General features: G+C 26.6%; 5 protein-coding genes across 5 annotated transcripts; 2 read left to right on the forward strand and 3 right to left on the reverse strand.

Annotated features, from left to right (window-relative positions):
* Positions 1–352: 352 nt before the first annotated feature.
* On the reverse strand, positions 353–7,057 carry LOC124957182 (Hermansky-Pudlak syndrome 5 protein homolog). The gene is made up of 6 exons (XM_047514006.1): positions 6,546–7,057; positions 6,191–6,301; positions 5,862–6,095; positions 3,822–5,734; positions 3,632–3,746; positions 353–3,561 (listed from the first exon to the last, which is right to left on the reverse strand). Exons 1-6 carry the CDS (start codon positions 6,630–6,632, stop codon positions 3,304–3,306), a joined length of 2,718 nt encoding a protein of 905 aa, XP_047369962.1. The 5' UTR covers positions 6,633–7,057; the 3' UTR covers positions 353–3,303.
* A 517-nt stretch (positions 7,058–7,574) lies between these two features.
* LOC124956955 lies at positions 7,575–9,459 on the reverse strand. Its single transcript, XM_047513448.1, has 2 exons — positions 8,544–9,459; positions 7,575–8,233 (listed from the first exon to the last, which is right to left on the reverse strand). The coding sequence occupies exons 1-2, from the start codon at positions 9,321–9,323 to the stop codon at positions 7,724–7,726; spliced, it is 1,290 nt and encodes a 429-aa protein (XP_047369404.1). The 5' UTR covers positions 9,324–9,459; the 3' UTR covers positions 7,575–7,723.
* A 447-nt stretch (positions 9,460–9,906) lies between these two features.
* On the forward strand, positions 9,907–11,504 carry LOC124956957 (meiotic nuclear division protein 1 homolog). The gene is made up of 5 exons (XM_047513450.1): positions 9,907–10,061; positions 10,573–10,807; positions 10,879–10,984; positions 11,075–11,221; positions 11,292–11,504. The coding sequence occupies exons 2-5, from the start codon at positions 10,581–10,583 to the stop codon at positions 11,427–11,429; spliced, it is 618 nt and encodes a 205-aa protein (XP_047369406.1). The 5' UTR covers positions 9,907–10,061; positions 10,573–10,580; the 3' UTR covers positions 11,430–11,504.
* A 300-nt stretch (positions 11,505–11,804) lies between these two features.
* On the forward strand, positions 11,805–15,324 carry LOC124956954 (squamous cell carcinoma antigen recognized by T-cells 3-like). The gene is made up of 6 exons (XM_047513447.1): positions 11,805–12,543; positions 12,623–12,804; positions 12,878–13,755; positions 13,849–14,476; positions 14,562–14,709; positions 14,862–15,324. The coding sequence occupies exons 1-6, from the start codon at positions 11,979–11,981 to the stop codon at positions 15,305–15,307; spliced, it is 2,847 nt and encodes a 948-aa protein (XP_047369403.1). The 5' UTR covers positions 11,805–11,978; the 3' UTR covers positions 15,308–15,324.
* Positions 15,325–15,940: 616 nt separating this feature from the next.
* Positions 15,941–19,232, reverse strand: LOC124956956. The gene is made up of 4 exons (XM_047513449.1): positions 18,941–19,232; positions 17,302–17,553; positions 16,752–17,097; positions 15,941–16,394 (listed from the first exon to the last, which is right to left on the reverse strand). Exons 2-4 carry the CDS (start codon positions 17,530–17,532, stop codon positions 16,024–16,026), a joined length of 948 nt encoding a protein of 315 aa, XP_047369405.1. The 5' UTR covers positions 17,533–17,553; positions 18,941–19,232; the 3' UTR covers positions 15,941–16,023.
* Between the last annotated feature and the right edge of the window lie 575 nt (positions 19,233–19,807).

Raw genomic sequence — 19,807 nt, forward strand, 5'->3', positions numbered from 1 at the left:
ATTTGCGTGAGAGGCAATTTGGCTATGAGTATATGATTATCGAATGAAGACATATCAGTAGCTTTAAAGCTATCAAATTTAACAGACATTCTTCAGCAAAAAAGGAGAAAAAAAAACAAAAGAAAATTTTTGCCATGAGTTTTACTCATTATCAGTGCCTTTATTGACGAAATTGTTGGGAAAAAAGAAAAAGCATTCTATAAAATGAACTTCAAATATTTAATAATGGACTACGAATATTTCGCTTTTCTTTTTTATTAAATTAAATTTTCTTACTGTTTTTAATAAACAGTTTGTAGTATATTTAAAACAGAGAAATTATAATAATTTAATATTTAATATGTCAATTTAAGAGATGCTTAATTTTATACAACATATTGCTTAGATATGTAACACATTTTGGATAATTTTATTTTTCCAAGAAATTATATATGTTAATAATAATACACAATATGGTTGGGGCAAAATTTAAAATGTAGTATTATATGATAATGCAGACACATTTAACTTTTCAAATCTTGCAATTTCTAAAATCAAAGCAAGAATGTAATATCACTTCAATTAAATTGATATTAATATTTTTATTAAGAACGATAATATGATAAACTTATAATTTTCATTTTTTTTTCTCTAAAAATGTTATATAAAATATCACATTTTTTAACGTTTGGTTTAAATACTGATTGTATTAGAAGACTCATATGTGTTATGTATTTATGATTTCTGCATATATACAAACATTATAAATATTGCAAGCTTTCAATTAACTTCTATGAAGTACGATCAATAAGTATATAATATTGTGGTGCACAAATTTGTTTATATTTCTGATTTTACCTAGTACTATTTGTCATGTAATATATCTAGAAGATGTATCTAAGTGTTCTCAATATTTCTCAATAGGTTTATATTTTTTTATCTTGCATAAATAGAATAAAAATATTTAGTGCATGGTAAAATCATTACGATGACTATAAGTACATGTATTCTATTTAATTATTAATGCAATTATTCAATTGTATGTCTCATTCTATGAATTGTATGAGAGATATATATTTATTACAATTATATTTATAAGTATATATTAATATGTGCGCTTGCAATATATAAAAGTAGTAAAAGTTTGAAAAAATTTTTTCTATATGAAAACGTCTTTAAAAGTTATTAATTACATAAACACATATGTTGGGCCATAGTAATGCACGTGTGATAACTTAGTCCAGACTAATGTATGAATAGAATTGTATAATATTACTTTGAAGGAATATTATATTATCGCCAACAAAACAATGAATTCACGTACACAGAAAATTGCATATTATGCGCATTTTTTTTTTTTTTTTTCAAAGTAGTAATTCTTTATTCAAATCATATTCATTCTTCACGTCTCTATATCTGTTTCTCTATATGTATACCTTTTATTTAATATGTGCATATTATGCTATTATTAAGATGTAACTACACAACTTTTCTCAGCTGCAATCATTATGCCATCATACAATGTCGCATTTTTTCGATTCTTTTTAAAGAATCTTTAATTTTTTTTGTATATATATACATGCACATTTCTCATTAGATAAATTTAATAATTTTCCAGTGTAGTTTCACTGGACGATTGTATGTGGAGTTAAGGGTAAGTTACATATCAAAAGCAGCTCATAGTTTTTAATGCATTTAAGAATGACGTAGTGATAAAAAGAGTTAGAGTATATTACATTTTTATATTGTAAATTTAAGTATCATAATCGCTCTTCGTGTAAATGTATATATATATAATATATATATATATATCATAAATTTATCGATATATAATAATGATATAGTTTTTGTTTGTGGTCTGCCATTTGTTAATCGCTCTATATTTGTTTTATTTTACCGAAGTTACACATAAAAAATTTTTAATTAATTATATTTATTATCATAAGACAGACCACAATAAAGAACGACGATATTATAATTTATATTATTTGAAGGAAAATAACGATACACAGAATAATACGCACAAATTATGCATGATATTATCATACTCTATATAACGGTAATTTAAATCTTCCCATTTCAATGGCAAACATATTTTTTTTTTGCATATAAAATGAATAAGCAATGTTTTATTTTGTCATATTATAATGCAAAAAGGAATGGGATCTAAAATATCGTTCTCATTGTGAATATTTTTTTATCATGTAAGTGTCTAGTGTGTTATAGTATTAAGTCTCAAAAAAGTAAACTACAAATTTAATTTTCTAGTCAAATTTGATCTTATAGAATGACAGTATTAAACATTAATATTCTAATGTTAAAGTTTTACGTAAAAAATAATCTGGTATATTTTATATATTAATTAATCTTAAGAAGTTTCACCTATAAAGGCAGTTTTACTTACATAAAAAAATCTAATTGCTGCAATTATAAATAAGTGCAGCTATATATAAAAAATGTTAATATTTTTATTCTTTATATAACAAATTTTTTTATTTTATTTATTTTGTATAATGCATTACCGTATATGCAGATTCCGTTCTGGCAATTATGCTAATAATTGAAACATGTTTAGATAATTATCTAATATAGTAATATTCAAAGTAGATGTATAAAAAGGGATCATATTATAGATGACAGTGCTATACTGAATGAAGTGAATTTGAGAAAAACAAATTTAAATATTTTTATTAGATTTATTCAAGTTGAAAATTAAATTAAGGAAATGCTATATGAAGTAATTTACAGGATTTTGCTTTTATTCTAATATTTTTCTTTCTAAATATCATATAAGAGACAATAGCATTGAGTAAGGTAAGTTTAAAAGAATTAATGTTATTTATCTCTCTTAGAATAAAATATGTGATTCTCAAATCCTGCACTGTAAGCAAACTTAGAAAAAAGAAAGACTGATGTATCTGTGATAATTATGAAATATATATGATATTTATTATTATATAGAAAATATTAAAATTGTGAAAAGGGTTTTCGTTATATGAAATGTCAGGTATTATGTAAATGTGTAAGATAGATTTTTCAGAAAAAGAAACATAATACAAACAAAAAAATGATTATATTAAATTATAATAAATATATTATGATATACAGTCTTTTTAGACGATCTTTTAAGTACAAAGAATATATACATTTTGTATGATCTACTACCATAACGCACGTGCTATTATCATTAATTATTTCAGCACTATAATATTTGATAGAATGTACAAAAAGTTTTTTCCAATATTTTATATATATATTTCTTTTATTTTATTATATATATATATAAGTATATATATATATATATATGTCTATATATATACTTCATCAATGAAGATTACATTTAGTGAGTTTTTTTTCTATCATACAATTTACATGATATGTATGACCACAGGGGAAAATTGCTATACCATTATTATCTAAGAGAACTGATGTTTGGAGAGAAAGAGTACAACATGGACATGTCGATGACTTATTTTTAGATTTATATTGCATTCCCCAATGATGAGCACCAGTGCTTAATATATTTTTGTTATCAAATCGAGCTATATCTCTTTTTAATACCTTTATTAATTGATCTCGAATCTGTAAAAGAAGTGATTATATTTATAAGTATTACTATTATATATTACATCAAATAATGAAACTTAATTACCTTTGTGGAACACATTGTATTATATCCATATATATTGGAATTGGATTTAAAATCTACTGCCAATTGCATGCCATGATGATGTAAAATTTTCGAAAATATAAACGACTGAAATATACTGTGGAAAGAAGGAATATATTTAAATTATGATAATATAAGAAATAAAAAATCTTAGTTGAATAATATTACACACCTTTTATCAAATGATTCGAGAGGAAGTAACATTTCCAATTTTTTAAAAAATACCATAGCTATATCTGGGCCATCCCTTTTCATAACTTCAAATATTACTCTGTTCCAATTTATTGAAGAAATATTTGTTTCTAATGTTATTAATTTTTCACAAGAGAGACACTTTTTATCATTCATTTTTTTTAAATACATTGTAATCAATTTCCACTGATTCACATCTAATATTGGTAAAATAATTGACAATGTAACACTATCTTGAGTTAAAAGGCATTGTCGTAATATGTCTTCTATAGCGTATTGTTCTTTTATATACAAAGTCGTATATTCTCTCCACATATAAGGTACTCTATTACATAAATGTATACATCTTTCTGTACTTCTATTTACAAGTTTTTGTAAAAGAGTTTTGCCAATTTCTAAAAAGCTTGGCTCTTTTATTTGATCTATTGGAAATGGAAAACCACAGGTACATTCCTTATAATTAGATGTATTTATAAGAATGAAAGCACCTATAAAATGATCTGTAATAATCATATTCATTGTAGAACGTAATAATTCTATCGATACATTTGTCAAAAATGTTTTGGTAAAATTAATTTTGGCAATATGTATTATATCACATGCCAAATCTTTAAACTGAGGTAAAGTTTTGTATAAACATTCGATATTGTCCATTTTTTTACGTATATCAAGAATAAACATTTCCATCTCTTTTTCAGTCATTGAGATTTTCATGCTGCTAGATAATGTACATATAGGTTCTAAATCAATTTGTATCTTTTTTATTAAATTTTCATCTAATGTAGATGATAGATTACTGTTTAATTCTAATATATTTTTAATATCCGAAGGTGTATTTTGTATAGAGGATATTTGAATAGATTCGGAAGATGAACAAATTTGTTGTGTCAATTTATTTTGTTGATCTTCGTTAAATTTTTGTTTCAAGTTTCCTGAATTAACTACAACAATACCCGAATCTAATTTGATAGGACTAGAATTTAAATTTGATTTCAGTATAGAAATTAATGGTTGCAGTAATACTGATATCTCATCGTTCTCCAATTTTCGTTGATTAGTTTCAATACCGTAGATGTCATTGATATATTTATCATTAATTAATTTCGATAGCTGCGATTTGTATGTAATACAAGTTTCTAAGCAATTGTAATACTGTTTAGTATAATACAAGTGCAATATTAATGCATCAAGCGTATAAAGTGTTAAACAATGGAACTCATTATCAGAGATCATTAAATATATTTTATTTTCTATGACATCTACCATTGTAATGTTTGTAAACTCATTACTCCATAGTATTACATTTGGATTCACAAGATCAAGAATATATAAGCCATTAGATGTGTAAGAAAATAAATACTTGGAAGCAATTACAAATAATTGAGGAAAATTGATCGATTGTGAAGTCCATGAATGATTAATATATTTTCTTTGTTCTAATGCTTGCTTAGTTACTTTATGTATTTTCATAGGTGGTATCGCTAATAATTCTTTAAATTGATGAGTTTTTAAAACTACACCACTCGCAGATACTTCCCAAAATCTTGAACCAGGTCGGGCACAAAAAATTTTTGGTGAAATAGACTCTGATATATTACTATTACTTTCTGAAATAAAACTAAATGAACTTTTCTTTTTAACAATATCTTGCCCCTTTTTAACAGCAGTCGAAGTTTTAACATTTTCATCGATTTGTATTTTATAAAAACATGCACCAAATTCTCCATTTCTTGCTTTGTTACCTATTTGTTTATATTGTTCATGAACTGTATCACATATATAACAGCGTGTTAAAGTTGATATCAATAAAAAAGGTGATGAAAAATTTAATTGTACAATACTCGAATCTAAATTCATTAATGTACAGGATGGTGATTGAAACATTCCATTCATCTGAAACAAGCCAAATTAATTATATCATAGAAACAAATGAATTTAAATTTTGAAATGTTACAAATGAATATCTGTTTAATTACATTCAAATATTTATAAATCAATCATAGATAAATAATAAACTTACTGTAAAAACGGTTAATACAATTGCAGAAACTTTGCCAGTGCCATCACCAATATATATTTCAGAACTATTATCATTCCAACAGAGGCACATAATTTTTTCATAAGCATGTTCATTCGATGTAGCAATTAATTTTATAGTTGGTTTTAAAGTAACAACACATATTATTCCACGCGTTGTAGCTAATGCTATGATTTTTTCATCAGGTGATATTGAAACATTTGAGACTATGCCTTCCTAAATAAATACAAAAAGAAAATACATTATGAAGTCATTGATAATATATCCTACGAAGCTAATAGATTTCAAATATTATTAATATTAAGTTTTACCGATAATGGTATTAATTGTCGAAAAGTACATGGTTCTCTGTTGAAGAGGTAGATACTTCCACTAGTTGATCCAAGTATAATGTAATTTTGTGAAACATTAAGGCATGTATACTGTAAAATATTAAATTGTATATAAATTCCTTTTAACGATAATATAAAGAATATCATAAGATATTAACCTAACCTCTTACATATAAATAATGAAGGCAAATTATTGTATATAACGATGTAATAATAAGAAATGTTCATATTAATAGAATATTATTACAATTCAATTTTTTTATTTTTATTATTTTTTTTTTTTTTTTTTTTTTTTTTTATTTTTTTTATTTTATTATTTTAAACATTAGATTACCTTAATTCTTTGTGTCGAGTTTATAGGCTTGTGTAACACTTGATTTATTTCTTCGCATTCCGACAATATGTAAGGAAATTCCTGCATAATCTAAATAATGCGCTTTAATGTTATTAAAGTTTTCAATATTAGAAGTGCGAATTAGACAAAAAAAAACAAATTATTTGATTTCGTTTATAAGAACATAAATTCACTTTTATTTGTATATCATTTAAGGCTATTATACACTTTTTGCTCGTAGCATATTCAACGACTTCAGCGATAGCTATGGATAAAACATGAACTACAAGCACAATAGGAAATTTTTTTATGCATGAACTATTCTCAAAAATGATTCTACTTTAAAATCCGCATTCGCGAAATATTCTTATCGAATTTACTCTACTGATTTTTGTCCATGAGACCCATCTCAAGGGCCTCCTCTATTCATGAGTTCCAATTGAGACTTATAAATAATAATTAATAAATAAGAATAAATAGGAATGGTAATGAACAAAAGTTATATTTATAATAAAATAAAAACGTTCAAAAAAAAAAACAAGAAAAAAACTATAAGAACTTAAATATCAAAACTAAATAAAAATCCTTTATTAATTGCATTGTATTTTATTCTTTTTTCTTTTTCTTCTTTTTTTAGAAAATTAATAAGAGTTCAAGAATTATGTTTATTTAATTACACATGTCTTACGGATTCAGATATTCCAAAATAAAATAACAAAAATAAAAATTAATATTAAAAGTTATATAAATAATATGTTTAAAAACACCTATAATAAAAAAAAAATTCGATGATTTCTATCAATGTAATTATAGGTTAGAATATTTTCTAATGTGATTCGTAATATGATTAAGCCGTATGTGAAATTCGTTTCAATATTTAAATATAGTGTACGTCATTTGTTTAAATTGAATAATTTTGTCAATGTATTTTAAAAAAGAAGAATAAAAAAATGAATTTTTCATCCATTTTTCCGATCCAGATATATGTATGTATGTAAAATAATAATTATGTCTATAATATTATTCGTTGTTTCTTAAAATATTAAATCGTATTGCGTTTGTTATTTACATATACAATATATATGAATATATATCTTTTTTCTGCTTCCTTCTTTTTTTTTCTTTTTTTTTTTTTTTTTTTCTCTTTTTTTTCGATCTAAGGATTTCTACAATTGATCTCATTGCAAAGGACTAAAAATATTCTGAGTATTTTCGTATTCCGTATTGACTTTGATTTTGTTGATATATAACGATGAGTAATTACGTTTTAATTCATGATTTATTGGCTGAGTATAAATAATACTTTCATTCGATGAATCATTGAATCTTTTTTTTACGGCTTCTTTTAACTCATCATGAACGAAAGATTTTCTTTGATAAGAATTCCTATCTTTCTTGCAATGACTTAAAACTTGCCTATAACGATCTATATTGTCTTTATGATTCCACGTTTCTTGATCTTTATGTTGTTCAGGTATAAACGTAAGCTTTTTAGACATTTCTCGAATCGCCGATGGTTTGACAAGATTTTCAATGGATTCTTCGACCGACAATATTCCAGAACCATAACCGGAATCTTCCTTACGTGGATTTATTTTTATTGATTGAAAGGATTCGAGATATTTCTTTGGTGTTGTCTGATTTCTTTTAATACCATAAATCGGTCGAATCGTTGCATTTCGATTTAACTGTAATAAGAATAATAATATATAATAATTAATATATATATTATTGCATATATTTGTATATATGATATATTATTGTACACAGGTTGAATCAAAAGTTTCCAAGTGATATTAAAAATTAATTATTTTTTTTCGAAAATTTTTAGGTTAATTGTTGTTGTTTTTATTATTTTTCTTTTTTTTTTCTCCCTAGGAACTTTTGATATTTATCTGTTAACATATATTACAATTATAATAAAGATTATCAATCATATTGAGATAACAACGAAACAACAAAAAATCTTTCTACTTATTAATAATAATACATATTTACATTTGTATTATTTTTATCTTTAGTATTATTAATAACAACAGTTTGCAAAGAATGTGCTCTTGGTATAATTGATATAGAAGGCAATATTTCATGATGCTTCTCTGATTTATCACAAGATCGGGAACGTCGGGATTTATTTTTATTGTTATATTTTTTCCAACTGATCAAAGAACTTAAAACTTCTTTGATAGATTTCTTTTGATTGATTTTTTCATCATTTGTAGTTTCGCTCCATCGTTTATCCGAAGTCGTCCATTTTTCTTTTGGATCATTGTCGACCAATCGAAAATTCGATGACGATGATTTGGTAATTATGTTCGAATCGTTAACGGTTTCAATATCATTCTCGAATATTTTTACATTTTTATTCAATTGTACACTTTTTATGTTCGATAATCTTTTAATATTTTCATCCAACGTTGATTCTCGTAGATTAGAAGAATTGTCACATGTATCGTGATAATACGTAGTGACCCTTGGTAAAGGGATTCTCATGAAAGATCTTCGTAAAAATTCCTTATTTACATTCTTCGTAGGATCATTACTTTTATCATTTTTCTTTTCAAAACGACCGATTAATTTTGTTACCAAATTTCTCGATTTTTCTGCATTAACAGAAGAAGGACTATTTGATTCAATGTTCTTCTCGAAATCTAAATCGTCGGACATATAACACGTTCTATATCGTTTTTCGATCAAATTTTTTGTGTCTTTTTTATTCGAGTCAATCTTATCGATCATATTTGACACAGATTTCGAATGTTTACTTATCGAGGACATTATTCTTCGAAGTATTATATTTTCTATATATTCTACAGTGCACACAGAAAAATGAGAGATATAAAAGCACACCGAAGAAATGTTTTCTCGATTTTAATATTATAACTTCGCAATTGGAAGTACACGAATACAATGTAATAATAATAAGATTAAGTGAACTGTTAGAAAACTTTTTGCCAGACAATAAATATTTAGAGGTCATATTTATTCGGTGACGTAATCACGATTCGTAAATATTAATATTTTTATTTTAAATGTATATATATATATCGATATGATGAGCTATTAAGGTTAATAATTTTTTAATTAAATATACATAAAAACATATTAAACGTTTTTTGTCATTTTTATGAAAGACATGTTTTTTCTTTTTTTTCCCATATAACAAAGGATTCCTATTTGTGTTAAATAATTTTCAAACATATTTTGAATTATATGTTACTACGATCACATAAATATTAGATAAAGGATATATTTGTTTATTTTGAATGTTAGTCGTGATCGTTGATTGGCTATAACGTAGAAGAAACGTCTTTGAAAATAATTAAACATAATAAATTTATAATAAATCTATCATTATCATTTATTTAAATAAGATAAACAATATATATAATTTATATGTATTTTAATCTATAAACTTTTATAAAGTTGAAGAAGAATCTTTTACGTAGTTTAGCTACGACGTAAATTATTTTCATTCCCGCCGAATTGACTTAAAACATAACCTGTGAAACATTGGTAAGTGATCGAGTGACATTTTCGAGTTTAATTTATGTATTAATTTATTTTTATTTAATTATTGACATATGATAAAGAATATATGTAATTTCAGGAATATAATAATATATATATATATATATATAAATATATCTATATTCTTTATTTATAGAGAGTCAGAATATAAAAATTTGTTTGTAACCTTAATTCGTAAATTTTTATACCGCCATTGTAATGAATATTTGAATAATGAAAATATTTAAATTAAATTTTGGTTTTGATTGGCATTAGTTATATTCCTTTTTTCAGCTAATGGAAATGATATTTAATCCATGAGGTCGTTCATTTTAATCTGTAAAGTTTACAACAAATATCGATGAAAATAAATAAGTGTCTTTCGTCCAGATCTTAAATTATAAACTTCTTTATCAAAGGAATTGTTTAAGTGTCTACATATAGGAGAAACTATTTCATATTTGCGTTGTTATAAAAAGATATTTAATAAATATACATTGTAATTATTTTGATACAGTCTAAAGAATGTCCAAAAGAAAAGGTCTGACTCTTGATGAAAAACGAGCTAGAATGCTTCAAATATTTTATGAGAGAAGGGAATTTTTCACGTTAAAAGAATTAGAAAAGATTGCACCTAAGGAGAAGGGTATAGTTGCTCAAACTGTAAAAGATGTTCTTCAAACTTTAGTAGATGATGGTCTAGTTAGATCTGATAAAATTGGCACTTCTATATATTTTTGGACATTTCCTGGGTAAGAAAAATTTATATGAGGCTTATTAAATATATTGATTGCAACATCTTTAAGAAAATATATTATCTTAGAGAGAATATAACTGCTGTAGAAAATAGGATAGCACATGCGAGTAAGAGAATAGTTGAAGCTGAATTTAAGCTACAAAAATTAAAGGAAGAATGTATTAAAGAGCAGGTAAAATATGATATAAAAATTTTATGATTACTTTTAAAATACATTAAGTGCCATTAAAATTATTACAATATTCAATAATACATTACTTAGACTGGTAGAGAAGATACAGAAGAAAGGCGAAATTTGTTACAAGAAATACAGCAATTAAGAGAGAAGGAAAATGAATTGAAAAATCACATTGCTAAACTTAGCGACGTAGATCCAGAAGTAATTGGAAAAATGGCAGAGAGAGCACAGGTAAGAAAATATCATATCAAATCTATCTATGTATTAGTTTTTGAGAAAATAATTAAATGATTTTGATTAGATGTTCAAAGAAGTAACTAATATATGGACAGACAATATCTTTGCCATTCAAAGTTGGTGCAAGAGAAAATTTGATATATCAGAGCAAGATCTCAATAAACAATTTAGTATCTCTGATGATTTGGACTATAAGGAATAAAATATATTAAAAAACAAAGATATTTATATTTTTATATTTTTGTAATTAAAATAAATGTTTTTTTCTTTATATATATACATATATATATATATATATAAATAAATCTACGTACCAATCAACAAGAATTCCTTTCAAAACATTTACCATTTCTTATGATTTATAAATTTCAAAAGTACAATTTTTAAAAGTCGCATTTGTTTTTTTTTTTTTTTTTTTTGAGAGATATAGGTAAGCAAGTAAATAGGCATTTATTACATTATTATAGTTTCATATTTTATACGCTTAGCTTTACATGGAAATGTTTATATCAAGAAGCATAATATTATTGCAGATATCATAAACAATGGTTTATAATATGTCGATACTATTGCCCTCTTTGTTATCAAGCGCAACTAACTTATGATTAGTGGGTTTTCACCTTTGAATATAAAAAAAAAACAAACATAACCTTCGAACGAAAAAGTGTTATTGTTAGTTTACAGTTAGAGAAGTTGAAATTTAGAGGAACGTCAAAGAGATTATTTTTTTTTCCGGATGTGATAAATCAAAATGGAAGAAATGGATTTAAAAAATGAGATAGACAAAGAAAAGTGTTCAAGTACGAGCTCATTAAATGTAAGTAAAGAGGAGGTAGAATTAATTGAAGATGAAGAACAAGAGAATGAAGAGGATGAAGAAATAAATAATAAAGATGAAAAGGAGAACGGGGATGGTTTAAATGATGATGATGATGATAATGAAAATAATGATGATAATATGGATGATGATGATAATGATGATGATGATGATGATGATGATGATGGTGATAATGGTGATGATGATGATGAAGGCGAAGACGACGAAGATGCTGATGAAGCAGAAATCAAAATTTTAGAGACTTTATTGTCACAAAATCCTTATGATTACAGTAGTCATGTAGCATTGATAAAAAAATTTGAGACAATGGGAGAACTTGAACGTTTACGTGGTGCAAGAGAAAATATGAGTTCAAAGTATCCATTGAGTCCAGAATTATGGTTATCATGGATACGCGATGAGATTAAATTAGCTGTGAATACGGAAGAAAAAGCTGAAGTCATCAAACTGTGCGAAAGAGCTGTTAAAGATTATCTCTGTATGTTATTGTTTTTATGCTTGTTCAATAATAATTATTATTTATAAGAATTATTTATTGAAATTATATTTATTATTAGCTGTTGACATTTGGTTGGAATATTTACAATTCAGTATTGGAAATATGGATAATGAAAAGAATGGAACTAAAAATGTTCGTCAGCTTTTTGAAATTGCATTGACATCCGTTGGATTGCATACTATCAAAGGAGCCATAATATGGGAAGCATTTAGAGAATTTGAAGCAGTATTATTTGCATTGGTAAGTTAAAGAAATATAAATTCCTTTGTGTTAATATATTTTACTATCATATATTTGATTTTATTTCAAGTAGATTGATCCTTCAAACAAAGCTGAAAGAAAGGAACAATTGGAACGTATTGGAAATCTTTTCCGTCGTCAATTAGCATGTCCTTTACTTGATATGGAGAAAACACATGAAGAGTATGAAGCTTGGAGGGCTGGAGATGGTGTTCAAGCTACTATAGATGATAGTATTGTATTGGGAGGATATGAACGTGCTTTTGCAAAATTAAATCTACGTCTTCCTTATGAAGAAAAAATAGTATCTGCACAAAATGAAAGTGAATTGTTTGATGCTTTTAAAGCATATTTGTTATATGAAAAACAAAATGGGGATCCAGGACGTGTTACGGTTTTATACGAAAGAGCAATTGCAGATCTTAGTCTTGAGGTACCACTTTGGTTGGATTATCTTAATTATCTTGAAAACAATATTAAGATAGAGTCGATATTAAGTGAAATATATGAAAGAGCATCAAGGAATATTCCATGGTGTTCAACAATTTGGCAAAAATGGATTAGAGCGTATGAGAAATGGGAAAGACCTGTTCTAGAAGTTCAGGTATTATTGGAAAATGCTTTAGCTATAGGTTTTCCAACGGCAGAGGATTATCGTGATTTATGGATGAAATATTTAGAATATTTGCGCCGAAAAATAGATAAAAATGTAGAAGAGGACGATAAACAAATTGATATTCTTCGTAATACATTTAATAGAGCTTGCGAACACTTAGCTAAAATTTTTGGTTTGGACGGTGATCCAAATTGTGTTATTTTACAATATTGGGCAAGAACAGAAGCTATAACAGCGAATAATATGGAAAAGGCTAGATCTCTTTGGACTGATATATTTTCACAAGGCCATTCGGTAACTGCATCTTATTGGTTGGAATATATTTCTTTAGAAAGGTAATTTATATTATATTGTTATATCGATAAATTATCTAGACGAATTTGAGATATAATTTATATCTTACAATATAATTTTTATCTTAAATATAGATGTTACGGCGATACGAAACATTTGAGAAAGTTATATAAAAAAGCATTGACTTCGGTCAAGGACTGGCCAGAAAGCGTGGCAAATTCATGGTTGGATTTTGAGCGTGACGAAGGTAATCTCGAACAGATGGAATTTTGTGAATTGAAAACAAAAGAAAAATTGGACAAAGTTATAGAAGAAAGATCAAAAGCTCAGCAGGCTAATTTGCAAAATGAATTATTTGCACAATCCAAAAAAACAAACAAGAGAAAAGCTGAAGATGCAGGTAAATGGAAGAATTTAGGAAGTTCTGCCTTTAAAATAATGAAAATGGATGAAAGAAATAAATTTAAATTACGGGAAAGACGTCTTGACTTGGATAAGAAAATGGAGGATGACAAGGAACAAATTAAAGCTGAAGTACAGCCCCCGCCAGGTTTCAAATCATTTGAAAATGAAAAAACAATTGATACAAATCGTGATATAGATGATAAGTTAACCGTATTTATTAGTAATTTGGATTATACGGCAACCGAGGATGAAGTTAGGAACGCTTTAAAACCAGCAGGATTAATAACTTCGTTTAAAATGATTAGAGATTATAAGGGACGTAGCAAAGGTTATTGCTATGTACAATTAACCAATAAAGTATGCCAATGGATTTTTTTTAAATATATAAAAATTTATAATTTACGTGCTCGTCGAACAATGATAAAAATGTAAATTTTTACAGGAGGCCGTTGAGAAAGCATTAACGTTAGATAGAACACGTATAAATGGACGTCCTATGTTTGTTTCAAAATGTGATCCTAACAAAAGTACAAGAAGTTCAGGATTTAAATACAACAGCATTTTGGAAAAGAATAAACTTTTTGTTAAAGGTATAATTATATAAAAGTTTGACATTAGGGGAAAAAAAAAAAGAATTCCATTAAAATTAATATTTAATATTTTTATATATTATATAAATTAAATATTATTATTATTATTTTTTCTTTTATTTATATAATAATATTTTTTAATTATATTGTAGGTCTTCCAGTTGCAACGACAAAAGAAGATCTTGAAAAGATATTTAATATTCATGGAAAATTAAAAGATGTTCGTTTAGTTACTTACCGTAATGGACATTCCAAAGGATTGGCATACATTGAATATCTAGATGAAAGTGATGCTGCTAAGGCTCTTATTGCTACCGATGGTATGAAAATTGGAGATAAAGAAATAAACGTGGCAATTAGTCAACCACCGGAACGTAAAAAAGGAGAAGAAATATCTTATGTAAAATCATTGGGTAGTAGTACAGTAAGTAGAACAACATTTGGATTACCAAAAACATTATTATCCATGGTACCGCGAAATGTTAAAATTACGAGCATTAATAATACTAATGATAATGATAAAAGTTCATCTAAGAATGGAATATCACAGCCCAAAAGTAATCAAGATTTTCGGAATATGTTGTTGAATAAAAAATAATCTATTGTATTATCATATAAAAAAGTATTTTTAATGATTCCAGTGTTCCGTATCACGCAGTATCCTTCCCTATATCTGAGAAATTATAGATATTGTATAATTGTATAGAGCAAAATATATATATATACAAAAAGAAAAGAATAGAGTTTTTATAGATAAAAAAAAAAAAAAGAAAAAAAGCTGTGGCAAAAGAAAGCTACTAAAAACTTTCTTCAATCTACACATGTTCTTCTTATTAACTAAACTTGCAAGCATCTAATTTATATACAGTATACATGTTAAATATTATATACTAATTTTATTAGAAAAAAAAAATATATATATATGTATATATATATATATATATATTGATTATTGTAACAGAGTATACAGAAAATAATAAGTATATCATGGAATTAATTAATAAATATCGTCAATGTATAAATGGATAATGCGTATATACACAATGGAAAATACGTAAGAAGATTGTGAATTGTTTTCTTTTAACAATTCACGCAATGATCGTTCGATCATACATAACAGATGTTTATAAAAATTATTAAAAAAAAAAAAAAAAAAAAAAAAAAAAAAAAAAAAAAAAAAAAATTATATAAATTTATATAAAGGGACACGATTAAAAGAGATAAAATTACAATGGGTATACTTAAGAAAAATCTTATGAAAGAAATTTCTTTTATAATAACACGTACAAAATCAATAATCGTTGTTGTGTATTATTACATTTGCAATTGTGCATTAGAGATGTGACATTTCTTGTGTCTTGGCGGAGCCACAGGTGGATTCTCTGGTGTCAGAAGTCTTCTTTGCAAAAGCCATTTTTTGGCTCTACCAGCGTGGTAATAATACGCGTAAAGCAGTGCCATAGCAGCCAGCACCACCAAAAGACACGTACCAGCGATGATAATACTGAATAACCATGAGGGTGCTGATATTGGTATCGAAGTTGGTTCCTCTGTTGATGTATCCATAGGTGTACTTTTTGTTGTTGGCACTTTTGGAAGATCTGGTAACGATAAAGTTTCATTGTCACCGATAGCAATATCGGCACATGCACGAAATTCCTCTTGCGGTCCGCATCCAATGGCACCTAATGCACAATACATTTTCTCTATATCATTATTTTAATCGTGTATTCTCCTTCTCAGTTCTTCCTTGCAATCTCTCATCATGTAACAATTTAACGTGAAAAGAATTTAATGAGCATTGCCGAAATAACAGTAATATGACGAAGAAATTTCATCACGATATGATAAACTATGCGCTTATTGTCATTCTACTTTCTACAATGATATTACAAAATCAATCCTTATAATATTTATGCAAAAAATTATTATCATATATTTTAACGATAATCGAAAGTATATTTATGGATCATTGTAGTTTTATGCATTATTATTTTTCATTTGTTTTTTTTTTTTTTTAATTTTAGATTTGAAAATAATACCTGTCCCATTTCCACAATCACCCCAATTATTTCCAGCTATGTATCTCCATTGAAATACGCATTGTCTGCATGTCAATCCTTCTGGTAATTTATAATATCCTTCGAAGACTTTATTACCAGGACCAGGATAATATCTTGCTGTAAGATTTTCTCCACGTAGTAGATATTTATCCAAACATTCCTGTGTAACTTCCTTGTCACGATAGATCATTGGACACGTGCGAAATTCAAAATAGCCAAAATGATTTGCTGTTAACTCGACGCGTACCGGTATAACGGAACCAGTTCGATATCTTCGAACGATCACCCCATTTCCATACTTTCCACCAGTTTCGTGCAAACGTGGCTGATAATGATATAAAAAAAAATATACGTATATTTTTGATCCAAATTAAAAAAAAAAAAAAAAAAAAAAAAAAAAAAAAGAAAATCATTTCATTGTGTTTTCGATTGGATTATAAGAAGAGAAACTTTTGTTAATGGCATACGTATAACAATTTATCTGATAAAAAAAATATTTAATAGAAGATCTAAGAAATAATTGACATACGGTAGACGAGTCCCAAGGATCTCCGCAAATTCCACATTTTCCTTTATTTCGTTGCCATTGTCTAGTGAAGCCACCGCAATAGCACTCGTGATCATTGTAATCATGGGGAGTGTCGAAACCATATCTCCACATAGATGCCCTTGAGGGTGGTTCTATCAGTCTTCCATGAGATAATACACGTCTTACGACTAATGTCAAAAGACAAATTGATGCAAAAATCACGAAGCGCATCTTTTAAGCGACAGGTGGCCTCTAAAAGAGAGGAAAGTAGAAAAGAGAAAGAAAAAGATCTAATTTTTTTGTTTTACTTTTATTAATAAGATCGATTAGAATAAATATATATATATATATATATATATATATATATATATATATATATAATTTTTTTATTATAATGTTTCAATGTTATGCAGCGAACCAGTTGTGAAAAAATAAAGTGAGAATTCTATAGACCGGTTATCTCATGGGCAGTGTACATACGTATGTATCATACCTGTGTGTGTGTGTGTGTATATACATATATATATATATATATATATATATATATATATCAGCTTATCTGAATAACGAGCAAAAGTAAAAGTGTCTGGATTGCGAAATACCATTGTTATAAAGTATATACTATCTATTAAAAATTTTTATTATTTTTTTTATATATATTTACTTCATATCTGATTTATTTATTATGTTTCCTTTTTTCTTATTACTATGTCCAATCGAAATTTTTCTTATGATTTTAGGAATTCTTTATCCATGCAATGATAATAATATTTGTCTAGGTGTTTCACATTTTTTTTCAAACGAAATGGAACGGTCAATATATATATATATATATATATATATATATATATATATATATATATATATATATATATATATATATAAAATAGCACGTTATCTTAGGTATATATATGTGTATATATATTTCACATGTATTCATTATTTATAAATATTATTTTTATCTATTATAGGATGTTCAAAAATTTTTAAAAGATTATTTATCATTCCAATAAATTATTTCAAGAATTTTATGAATTTCTCTATTTTCGAAGATCGATTAATCATCCTAAGTTGTCCAAAATTCAAAAGGAAATATTAAATCATCCCTATAAATATTCCAAAAATTTTATTCGCTCATTGTATTATTTATAAATATCCATTTCATTTTAGGATATCGAACATTTCAAAAAACAAAAAAAAAAAAAAAAAGAAAAAGAAATAAAAAAACGAAGAAGATATTATTTAATCATTTCAAAAACTACTAAATATTCCAAATAATCCTAGAAAAATTTTCAATGATCATTAATATATTTCAGTGATACTATTTGATTTAATATTGTGCATTTATGCCTCTCTGTGTGTGTATGTGTGTGTGCGCGCGTTTAGATCTCTTTCACTGGATCAATGAATGGTACATCAGACACGTGGTTTATTCTTCATCCAAAAAAAAAAAAAAAAAATAAATAAAAAAAAATAAAAAAAAGAAAAAGAAAAAGAAAAAAAAAGAAAAGAACATACATACACACATACATGCACATATATATATATATACACACGCATACACATGAACAATGAAAATCTTAGATCATGATTTTGATACTGTTAAGGGAGATAAAAGATAAAAGGAGAGCACACGTACCGTCTGTATGATCGAATCGAGGACCCTGCTTTCTCGCGACACTGTTCTCCTCGCATCGGCGAACGGTGAATCAGAGTCAGTGACAAGAGACCCCCGACGGTACTCGAAACAGGAAACCGGTCGGTCGATGACTGAACTTAAGTTTTGTCCCTCGCAAAGAGCACTATGCAGCTTGGGACCTCTCTTTCGTGCTACAACGGACACGTATACATTGGTTGTATTAAGAGTAGGTCATTAGAACGAGGCGTACGCTCGTATTCACGGCATACTCTGGCTCCAACTACGTTCCATGAGTTGAACAGAAGGAGAAAGAGAGAGGGAGGAAAAGAGAAAGAAAGAGAAAGAGATAGAGATAGAGATAGAGATAGAGATAGAGATAGAGAGGGAGAGACATCAATGCTTGCAAATACGTGTCTTGGTTGTATGTCGATTCGAAAAACTGAGTTCGACGTTCGCGATTCGATTACCTCCTTCTTTATTATTCCTCCATTTCTTATACCTTTCTCTTAGTTTTCTGAATAATCCAAAAAGTGGAATGAATTCTTCTTTCTCGTTTGATAGATTCCTCAAAGGGTTTGATTTTGAAATTGTTCTTGCTGTTATTATTGTTTCTTTATCTTCTTTTTTTTTCCCCTTTGTTTTTGTTATTGTTGTTGTTGTTGTTATTGTGGTTTTTCTTTTTTTATTTTTTTTTCTTCATGGAAAGTCTTATCGCAATAAGCAATATAGATACAGTTTCATCGAAAGTTATTCTTCGTGAAAAGAAAAAGTGTTTCATGCGAATGGAATTATTTTTAGAAATTTATTCCATTGTCTTATGTCTGTAATTATTATTGACTTCTTTCTTTTCTTTTCTTTTCTTTTTCT

This window comes from Vespa velutina, chromosome 24 (genome assembly GCF_912470025.1).
Source record: "Vespa velutina chromosome 24, iVesVel2.1, whole genome shotgun sequence".
In the NCBI taxonomy this organism is placed as follows: domain Eukaryota; kingdom Metazoa; phylum Arthropoda; class Insecta; order Hymenoptera; family Vespidae; genus Vespa; species Vespa velutina.